At 31.8% G+C, this 11,430-nt stretch overlaps 1 protein-coding gene across 1 annotated transcript; it reads right to left on the reverse strand.

Annotated features, from left to right (window-relative positions):
• Positions 1–929: 929 nt before the first annotated feature.
• LOC132635559 (uncharacterized protein At4g15970-like) lies at positions 930–10,249 on the reverse strand. Its single transcript, XM_060351992.1, has 3 exons — positions 9,777–10,249; positions 5,269–5,646; positions 930–1,608 (listed from the first exon to the last, which is right to left on the reverse strand). The coding sequence occupies exons 1-3, from the start codon at positions 10,242–10,244 to the stop codon at positions 1,123–1,125; spliced, it is 1,332 nt and encodes a 443-aa protein (XP_060207975.1). The 5' UTR covers positions 10,245–10,249; the 3' UTR covers positions 930–1,122.
• Between the last annotated feature and the right edge of the window lie 1,181 nt (positions 10,250–11,430).

The following is an 11,430-nucleotide window of genomic DNA, read 5'->3' on the forward strand; positions in this document are numbered from 1 at the left end:
ACCCAAACACCCAAGGTGAGTTCTTTATCATCCTATGGTCAAATTACATCAAATTAACAAGGATTAGCTCCAAGATATCATCCAAATCCCTAGATTGTAGAAATTCAACCCAAAATCGATTGAAAAAAGAATTTTGGAAAACTTCAAAAGGTAAATATTTTGTAGCAATTGAGGGTGGAAAGTTTAGTGCGTATTTTTTTTTTTTTATAAATTTTTCCCGTAAATGGCCCCTTTAATTAGTCTTTTGTTTCGAGGGATTTTAATGCTCAACGTATACAAACATGCAATGTACAAATGCTAATGTAAGCTGTTCTATTATTCAAAATATAAGATGTACTCCTTCTGTCCCAAAATAAGTGTCGCTTTTAGCAAATAAAATTTGTCTCAAATAAGTGTCGCTTTAGAAATTCAAGACAAAATGTAATAATTGTTTCCGACTATACCCTTATATAAAGAACTACTTCTTGTTAATAGTATTCAATTCTCAAGAAACATCTAATAAATAGGGGTAACTTAGTAAAATAAACGTTGTATTTATTATTGTTCTTAATGGCGTGAAATGAGTTAAAACCATACTTATTTTGGGACGGAGGGAGTATTATGGAGTTACTCATCATTTTTTAAACTAGTACAATGATAAACACTGTTTGTTAGTTGGGGGAAGGATCCACTGGATATTTTGAGAAACGTATACTCAAAATAAACACACTGAATTTCTGAAAGAATTTTTGTAATGCTATACTTCAATTAATTAAAGGAGAATTCTGCTTGACAAAACAAAAATTCTTTGTTAAGAACCTAAAGTGACTTCTTTAAAGCGCTTGAGAGAATTGGATTAATCAAAATAATCTAGAAGATACCCTCCATAAAAAAGGTGAGATTTGTAATTATCTATAACATAAGGCAACTTAAATTATTTTTACACCATGAATGAATATTAATTAATAGTAAAATATATTATGATAAGAAAAAATGCTCAAAAGGGAATAAAAAGGAGAAGAACAGACTCAGAAAATACCAATATAAATAAAAAAGACTGAGAAAAAGGTTACATGAAGGATTTTACACTTACACGGACCATAATAAATAGAAGAAGATAGATCGTTCTTTTAATAACTCAATTTAACCACAGATTCTTGGGACAGTCCAAGTTTGTGGCTTTGACACCCTTTCATCACCAGGCAAAGCCATATACTTTTCCCAATCATCAAGCGCCATTGTTAAGTCATGCAATTTATTATCAATTCCAATACAACAATTTGCATGCATTGTGCAAACAAGATTGAGATCTTTACTTGGCTCACAAAATCCCCCAAATAGAGCAGTGTCCAAAAATCTTATTTTCAGTCCAATATCTTTGATGAATGGGTTGAATTTGATCATGTTGAGCACGTCTTGATCGTGTTTTCCTGGATGAGCCTCTCTTGCATTGTACCAGAATTTGTAAAATTGGATGGTACGTTGATTTGATTTGACAAAATTGAAACCTCCATTTGGTGAGTTGTGTAAATCTGTAGAGTCGTACCAGTAATGGTCACAAGCAATTTGGAAATCGGTGTCCAGGTAAAAATGTGCAAATGGTTGTCGAAACCACAATATATCGGCATCCTATAGAGACGACACAAAATAATATTTATGGTTAGCACTATAGAGTAATATATATATATATATATAAATTTCCAAACTAGAGATATAAGGCATGAAATTTTCCCATTGCTAGTCACCACTTTGTTAAATCATATTGGACATCGATATATAATTGAAATATATTTCAATTGTTGTCTTATAACGTTTTTTAAAATTATTTCTTTGTTTTTTTGACTAATACAAGATCAATAGAAATAAAGACAAGATGAGTTGTTATCGATGAGTTGTTATTTGCTTATATGCAAAATTATGCGATTGTTCAAGCAACCATATTTTCCAAGTAAAGCTTGATAAGACATGCAGTCTAGTATGTAGGTCGTTTGCTTTAACTTCTATGCTCAACGATGGTGTAAATTTTTTTTTTACACTATTAGGTCATTAAAAAGATAAATATATACAAGTAGTTGACAACAAAATGAATGGGTGGCTTAGAAAATACGACATTTTATGTTAAAATACACTAATATGTAAACATTCTTTACGCTACAAGTGTATATTGTAGAGAAATATAGCAGAAGAAAAGTAAATCGGAGAAACCTTCTGCTAGCCCAAGATCGTTGCTAAGATTGGAAAATTCAACTAAAGAAGAGGAAACTTTGGAAAGGAATTTTGTAATGGAAGAAGACTCTTGAATTGACTTGAATGACTTTCAATTGGGTTGATTAGAAATGGACAAGATCATCCCTATTTATAGTTATCTATGGATGATTCTAGATACTCTTCTAGATACATCTACAAGAAAATTCTAGCAACCTTTATATATCTTCTAATAATACTCTAGAACATCTAGATATTTATATAAGATAATTATCTAAGATGCTACTGTAGACCATTCTAGATATTCTTCTAAATATCTATGATATTTATTCTTCCAAAAAATTAACTTTATTTTTTCACACTCCCCCTTAAAGTAATTTTTTGGAAGCTATCCTGAACTTGTCGTGGAAGAACTCAGACGAAGCTTGTGAGCGTGCCATGGTGAAGATCTCAACAATATTTTCTCAACACTTCTTCCTTCTTCAAATGATGATGATTTTCCGCTAATAATTGGGCCACTAAAGAAACATGAATACATTTTGATAAAATTTTCATCTCTGTTACGGTCAGACTTGACAATATTTCTTTTTGGCCTTTGCGAACCACGTGAACCATCTTCATGCTGAGTTTCACATTCTTGAGTTTCCAGACTCCCCCTTTCTCTTAGGTCCTTGACAATTGTGTTATTTGGAGAAGCAACTGAGTCGGTGACGATCTGACCATTAATTTCCTGCGAAGACCGAGAACCACCGTAGGATCCACCACCAGATTCCTTTTTTCAGCTCCTCAATGAACTGTTTGCCAGCTTCAGAGCATCCGAGAACCATATTATCTGTCTTACCATATGAAATTGGGCCTTCAAGGTCAACCTCTTCATTTATTTGACCGTCAGCTTCTCCATCTGCTTCCAGTATTTGATATGAGCTAGTGATTGACTCTGATATGGCAGATGATTGATCAAAGACTTCAATTTCCACTACAACTCCCTCAATGCTTTCTCTAGAATGGCCACCATTGTCATATATAGTTTCAGAAACTTTCATGCTCAGGATCTACTTCAACATCCTCCACGTCCGGACTTTTATTACTAATTTTAGGATCTAGCAGCTACCACGTCACTAGTCTGAACATCTTTGGAATCTTCTTACTTTTTGTTGATGACACCAATGCCTTACTTCTCCACGTAATGGACCGTATTATCTCTTGAATCCATGATCGAGTCTCTTTCGAAATTGAAGGAAGCCAGGGCATCTACTACTCGAGCCTCAGCTATGAAACACCTTCCCCAGTCCCCTTCTTCTTCAGCAGCTTTCTCAACTTGAGCCATGTTGCTCTCTTTTGTTTGACAATATCTTATTATGTGTCCTATTTTACCACACCTGTAACATTTGAGAGTCTTCTTATAGTTATTAGTAGACTCTCTCTCCTTTTCTAGCGAGCTGGAAACACTTTGAGATCGAGAGTGTGGCGTATCTCTGAATGTTTTTCCTTTGAAGTTCCTCTTGTCGGCTACAAGAGCATTCCTTTCCCATTCTTTAAAACATACACTAGCCATCTGTTTGGCTAGTAGCTCCTGTGATGACAATAAATTCTCAAACTCCTCTATGGATGGTTGTTGAGCCCATCCTTGAATTGATGTAACAAAAGGAATATATTATGACTTCAAACCACGAATGATAGTTCTTCTCATTCGTGCTTCAGAGATAGCCTCATCCGAATTTAATAAAGAGATCTCTGAACATAAGTTCTTAATTCTTAAAAAGTACTCGGCAATAGAAAGATTACCTTAAGTGGTGTTCGCCAATTCATTCTCCAATATTTGTAGCTGGGCTTTATCTTTCTTTTTGAACAAACGATCAAGGGTCCTCCAAATTTCATGAGCTGGTTTGCACCTTATAATATGATCAAACAAGTTGTGTGAGATGGACCTCTTTAGGATGAACTCCGCCTTCGCATTAATCTGCTTCCACTTCTTGTATGCACTGCTATTTTCCGGTCCGTCAGTAGGAGGACTTGTGTAACTACCATTAACAACATCCCACAAATCCTCTACTACAAGATATGACTCCATACATGTCTTCCATACCTTGTAATTGAACTGATGCAACAACTCCATCCCCAGTCCATTAACACGGCCACTTAGAGAAACCAGTTGAATCTACCTCTAACCCGATCTTGAAATAAAATCCAGAAGCCAACTACGGCTATGACTCTGATACCATGTAGAGAAATATAGCAGATGAAAAGTAAATTGGAGAAACCTTCTGCTAGCCCAAGATCGTTACTAAGATTGGAAGATTCAACTAAAGAAGAGGAAGCTTTGGAAAGGAGAATTTTGCAATGGAAGAAGACTCTTGAATTGGCTTGAATGACTTTCAATTGGGTTGATTAGAAATGTACAAGATCATCCCTATTTATAGTTATCTATGGATGATTCTAGATACTCTTCTAGATACATCTACAAGAAAATTTTAGCAACCTTTATCTTCTAGTAATACTCTAGAACATGTAGATATTTTTATAAGATAATTATCTAAGATGCTACACTAGACCATTCTAGATATTCTTATAACGTTTTTTTTTTAAATTTTTTCTTTGTTTTTTTGACTAATACAAGATCAATAGAAATAAAGACAAGATGAGTTGTTATTTGCTTATATGCAAAATTATGCGATTGTTCAAGCAGCCATATTTTCCAAGTAAAGCTTGATAAGACATGCATTCTAGTATGTAGGTCGTTAGCTTTAACTTCTATGCTCAACGATGGTGTAAATAATTTTTTACACTATTAGATCATTAAAAAGATAAATATATACAAGTAGTTGACAACAAAATGAATGGGTGGCTTAGAAAATAAGACATTTTATATTAAAATAAACTAATATGTAAACATTCTTTACGCTGCAAGTGTACATACGTTAAAACATAATTTTTTAGTTAACTAGTTTCACCAATTATGGATATTTACTGTTATTTTAAGGTGTTCTCATAGTGTAATGATTTGCTTACATAGTTAGTATATATGTAGAAGCTAATTTTTAAAACTTTTAATAAAATGTTAATGATAAAGTGAAAGAAGAGTACCGTGAAAATGAAGTTATATCCCATTTCAAGAACATTTCTCAGAAAATCAATCCTTCTCCACATCATCTTCAAATAATCCTCACTCATAAAATGAGCTTCACCAGAGAAATCAACACCTTTTGTAGTGAGAGCATAACAGTGAAGCTGTTTCTCCAAGCAGCGAGTATATGCAGTTTGGTCCAAAGCTGCAACTACAACATGTTTCAAAAGTGGTTTTGTTTGGTTTCCAACTCTAAAGCTTTTCAAGAAAACATCAAATATGGAGTTTGGTTCTGTCCATGCTGCATTTAGAGCTGTTATTATCACTGTTTTGTCTCCCATTGCTGCTTTTTCTAACACTTTCTCTAACTTGCTTTTTTGCTGTTGCTTATTCTTTTCCTGAAAATTTAGACAAATTTGGTAATGATTTTATAGACGATTTAAAGAAGAGTTTTATTTAACCTCTATATACTGATAGTACTGTAAAAAATATTTGTACTAATTTAGATCAGCTAAAAGATAATTAAGGTTAATGGTGCATATAAAATAAGATCAATAACTTGAAAATAAGAAAAATTGACTGCTAAAGCAAATTAAAAATATTGTATTCTTTTACACTGGAGTTAAATCCTTTAAGTGACAGAATTGTTTTTCGGTTTTCCACTGCGCATGCGTACTTGCTTTGGGTCCGATTAATTTGAATTCACGGCAAAAAAGTCCATTTGGGGGGTTTTTGGGGGGGTGGGGGGTGGGGGGGGGAGGGGGGAGGGGGCGCTCTATGTTAAAGATGACTTCATTCTTAGAATTCGAGACTTTGTATGGAGGGACACTTACCACCAAATTTGGTGAATTGGTATTGGAAGAGTTATACTTTTGGTCCCTCAGTTATTGGTGAATTTTGATTTTTGTCCTTGTATTATTTGGTTAAATATACTTAACCTGCAATTAACTAAAATGTGCATTTTTTGATCCCTTTATAAAAAAAATATGTGATATTTAGACTATTTTAGAACTATGTTTCTTAAATATAAGGTAACAAGACAAATTTAGCATAATATATACAGTAACAATAATAATGATTTAGCACTTAATAAATTGTCTTTCTTCTACTATTTATGGTCCATGCAGGTGTAAAAGTCCTTCATGTTACCATTTTCTCAGTCACTTCTGTTTCTTTTTATTTCCCTTTGTGTATCCTAATCTTTTCCTATTATAATATATATCTTTAAAAATAAGAGATGGAAAAATCGAAGGTGGAAGAGTCTTTGGTGGTATTTAAGCTCTGCACCTAGTCATTAAGCTACGCATCTATTTCAAAAGCTTATTTTGTAGGGGTTTATGATCTTTATAATTGATCTGAGGAACTGCAATTATTGTCTGTTGATAATAACATTATTATCGTTAGTGCTTCCTTCATTATAAGAAAAAGCTTACTTTGTAGGGGTTTATGATCTTTATAATTGATCTGAGGAACTGCAATTATTGTCTGTTGATAATAATTTAAAGTTTATGATCTTTATAATTAATACTTCGTCTGATTCGTGAAATTATTTAGTGTGAGAGAGTTGACTCTATTTGAAATGAAATTGTTTTAGAAACAGGACCTTTTAGGATTTTGGGAATGATTCTACAGATTCTGCTGATTAATTATTTGATAGCCAAAATAAATAATTAATAACGGACATAATTCAGCTTAAGACACGTAGTATATCATCGTATGATTATTAAGTAAACAAATACATAAGCATTGATAACAAATTAATAATCGAATGAAAAAACCTAATGAAAGAAGTGGTATTTCCTAACCAATCAATTAACTTAATAGTTCATTAATGAATTAAATGACCTGAGAAAAAAATTGTAAAACAATTTAAATTAAAGAATTCACAACCATACATTGGCTAAATATTCCTCTAATTATTACAAACTACGTATGACAAGATTCATTTTGTACTTGAAGATGACATTAATTGAATAAATCTTAGGGCCGCCTAAATCTATGTTATTAGTCAATTTTGAAAAATTCTTCTGTCACTTTTTCTGTGTAGAAATAGACAATTCTGTAGTTGTAGATAGGGGTATTCACGGTTTGGTTAAAAACAGATCCAAACCTAAAACCAAACAAATAAACCGACAATTACTTGCGTTGGGTTTGGTTTAGTTTGGTTTTAAATTTTTAAAAACCAATAGTATTTGGTTTGGTTATAATTTTACTCAAAGCAAACCGAAGAAAAAACCGAACTGAACCGACAAATTTTATAAATACTTTTTATAATTATATATATATACGAGATATTAATTTTATAAATACTTCTAATAATTTATATACATTTTAGTAAAAATTTATTTATCTCTAATATACTAATGAACTTTATACCTTAAGCCCATTTCAAAAAGAAATCCATGAATTCAAACTCATATTCAAAGAAACAACAATGAGATTTATCTAGATTTATTTTTTGTATTTCTTATAAACTTTTTTTCACTTAATTAAATTATAAATCCTAAGACATTTTCTCCATAATGCAAGAAACTATAACTACCATAATAAAAGGATAATAACGAATTATAGGTTGGAAAATGATAGAAAATTCTCTCATATTGTAGGAAAAAACATGAAAGAGAGAAATACAGTTAGTTTTCTTAAAAACCGAGCCAAACCGAACCAAATCGACTACAACCAAACCGATGGATATGTATTATATTTGGTTTGATTTGGTTTTAATAATTTTAAAAATTGACTAGATTAGTTTGGTTTTGGTTTTAACCCAAAACCGATCCAAACCGTAACACCCCTAGTTGTAGGGACCTTTAATTTACTTTTATATACGTGAAATTAATTTTGGTGACTTGTACGGATAAAGAATTTGGGTATATAGGTAGTAGTTTTTTTCTTTTTCTGGTTGGGGTTTGAGGGTGGGTGGGTTTGCATAGCTAGTTGAATTCTAAGCCATTACAAAGAAAGAAAGGAACTTTATTTTTCTTAAATTAAAAGTAAAGGTGTGAAATGTATTCACCTACTCCATGAGTTATTAAGAAACAGTTAGACAGAGATTTAGTCAATGAATTAGTAACCATAGTCCTATTAGTGAAAAGCACCAACGATTAAGGTGGGACTCAGTGGCGGAGCTATAATCGGTGAAGGGTGTTTAACTAGTATCATTGCCGAAAAATTATATTGTGTATATATGTTAAATATTACTTTTCATATATATTTATTTAAATTTTGAATATTCTTAGCGAGACCTTTGGTTTCGTCACTGGGTGGGGTGAGAAATATTTTTATTTTTATTTTTAATCAGGTCTCTCGGATTTGAGCTACTGAAAATTGAATCGTCTTTGTTAATTAGGAAGCACTTTACCCCACTTTGGAATTCTCTAGTGCAAATTCAAATTATTCGAATTCCGATCATTCTAAAAATTTTGGATTCTACTATACCTACGTTTTTTTTCTTTCCTCTAATTTGTTGTGCCTTGTATTATATATATATATATATATATATATATCATCCATCTAGAATATATTAGTAGCAACTTGGGCGACATTGAAAAGTCTGATCATTTTCCTATGTACATTATTCTTCTTAATTAGGGAATGCGTGAAAGATTATCATTCTTAGCACATTTTTATTGAAGAGAAAAATAGTTATTGGTTGATTTAACAGATCTGACATTTATACTTAAACTATTGGCCTTCAAAAGTCTCACTTTTTGAAACGTCTGATTTCGACAGATTGCATTAAAAAAATAGTATTTCATCAGTTTTAATTTATTTGAATCTATTTCCTTTTTAATTCATGTCAAAATGAATGACCTATTTTCTGATTTGGAAACAAATTCACTTTATGAATGATTTACAGTCACACAAATTTTCAAGGCTTATTTTGAACTATAAATTTCAAAAGTCTTCCCTCTTTCTTAAATATCGTGCTCAATCAAATGGGTTCATATAAATTGAAACAGAGGGAGATTCATGATAATTCTAAAAATAGAGGGACGTTATCAACAATAAGACAGCCAGCCAGACTTATCTAGCGTAACTAATGGAGTAATCAGTAACAGTACTATAAAGAATTTAAGGATGATAATGGAAGTTAATTCATACTGTCTAATCTTTTCAAGAAGTTTTAAAACATTTTCTTTTTGTTTGAAAAGAGGTTTTATCATGAAAAAGTGTTTGAGGATGTTCTTCATTCACTCACAAAACGCTCAAAATCTCCAGAAAAAAAAAAAAAAAAACTTCAACTATCCAAACATTAGCTTTTGAATCCACAAACTGCTTCTTCTAAAAGCTTTATTCATGAAAATTTTCCAAAGGTTGAAAAAAAAAAAAAAGAATCCTATTAATGAACATGACTCCAACCATGCCAACATTTTGTGTCTAACAGGTACACTTTCTAAGCAGTAGAAGTGTCCATCAATAGGAACAAATTCGAGTTCTAATGTCAAAGTAAAAGATGTGAACAAACTTAAAGGCCTGTTTATGACTCAGTTTTACGGTCAAAATATAAAATGAAAAAGAAACTTACTTTTGAGGGTAGGGTTCCAGCTTGTGCAGAAACATTTGCAGTACTATTGTAGCCATGAAGCAAATTTTCAGCCACGGAGCTATTTGATGATGAAGTTTTGTTTACATAGTTTGAGTTGAAATCCAACGAAGAAACCGGTTTGTAGTTGTAATTAGGCAAGAATTGAAGAGGATAAGAAGAAGAGTGATAAAGAAGGAGAGATGAAAGAGCAACTGCTGAAAATAACAGAAATATCTTCACAATGTTACGTGAAGAAATTATTTGTGGTTGGTGGTGGAAGCCATTGGAAGGGGTGGTGGCTATGGCTTCATCTAACAATTTTTCTTCATCTCCTAATTTGTTGATGTTGCTTTCTCCTCCCTCTAAATTTGCCATTCTTTTTTGACTGTTAAATTCTTGAAAGTACAAATGAGTATGTATGTATCCCCCTTCTCTCTTTAAATATGTATCTTCCTTACTTGCTAACATGTCCTAGTCAACTCTCACTTATTCCCCTTTCAAAGTAATTATAAAGCTTAGCTTTAATTCCTTTTATCTTTTTTAAATTATATAAGGTCATTTTGGCTTTGTCTAAATAGGTCTACCTATAGAAACTTAATAATATTTTTTTCGAATTTGTACTTTCGTCTTGAAGCATCTTCAACTTCATTAATCATAACAATCAAGAAACACCCTTGAATACAACTTATATTTTGCTTTTCTTTTAATTTTTTCCCAAGTTCATTACTAATTTTTTTTGGGGGGAGGGGGTTTAAATTTGACCATTTCAACCAGTTAGGCAAGTGCATAAGAAAATGATTAATTTAAAAGGCAATAGTACAAATTGTATCACAAGAGATATCTAAATCGACTAACCAAAAGTCTCCAATTTTTTTTCTTTTTTTTTTAAAGAAAGGAATATTAATACTTGGATTGCAAGAGTCTGGCCGGTACCTTTCTTCATTTTCTATCTGATTATCCTTAAACTGAAAAGGCTTTTCAACTTACTGTATACTTCCTTTCGTTTTCAATTTCGTTTGATTAGTTGTATAATTAATTAAGTTAATGACAGCATTAACGACAAGAAGTTATTCGAAACGCAATAAAGAAACGAGGGAAGACTTTTCATAGGCAACATTAACAATAAATGGTTCTGCAATTCCATGAGATATGTTTGGTGATTTTTATATAAAAAAAAATATCTGGAATGTTGCTTCTTGTATTTATTTACATAAATTACTTTGAAGTCTTTTTCGAGTGCGTTAAGGAAGCTTAGCAGCACATGAAATCCTTTGGTCTCGTTGTCTTGCTATATGCATTAGCAATCCTCTAATATTACTCATAAGTTATAGATTAGATTTTTCTTTGGTCCTTATAATATACTATAACTCAGTAGATTTAACCTGCTTTTAAGTAAAAATGTGATTTCTTGGTACCAAAATGTAAAAGATATGTTGTACTTGGCTATTTGTAGAACCATATTGCCATCAAATATGGAGTGACTACAAACTTATCATAACAAATCATGAGCCCATGAGCAGTGGAACAGTTAATAATTATGGTGAATTTGTGAATATTCACAAGCAAAGGGATCAAATTACATAATTCAATTAATTGAAGTTTTAATGTGCTTAGTCAGACACTATAGAGACTAGAATTAGATATTATAGGAACT

The sequence above is a fragment of the Lycium barbarum genome, chromosome 4 (genome assembly GCF_019175385.1).
Source record: "Lycium barbarum isolate Lr01 chromosome 4, ASM1917538v2, whole genome shotgun sequence".
Taxonomy (NCBI): Eukaryota; Viridiplantae; Streptophyta; class Magnoliopsida; order Solanales; family Solanaceae; genus Lycium; species Lycium barbarum.

Bases quoted from the DNA above. Each gene is read 5' to 3' on its own strand.
- LOC132635559 (XM_060351992.1), bottom strand. From the start codon at position 10,244: ATGTTAGCAAGTAAGGAAGATACATATTTAAAGAGAGAAGGGGGATAC. The intron at 5,647-9,776 runs GTAAGTTTCTTT...CTAAATTTTCAG, and splicing joins CTGGAACCCTACCCTCAAAA to GAAAAGAATAAGCAACAGCA. The intron at 1,609-5,268 runs GTACTCTTCTTT...TCGTCTCTATAG, and splicing joins GATATAACTTCATTTTCACG to GATGCCGATATATTGTGGTT.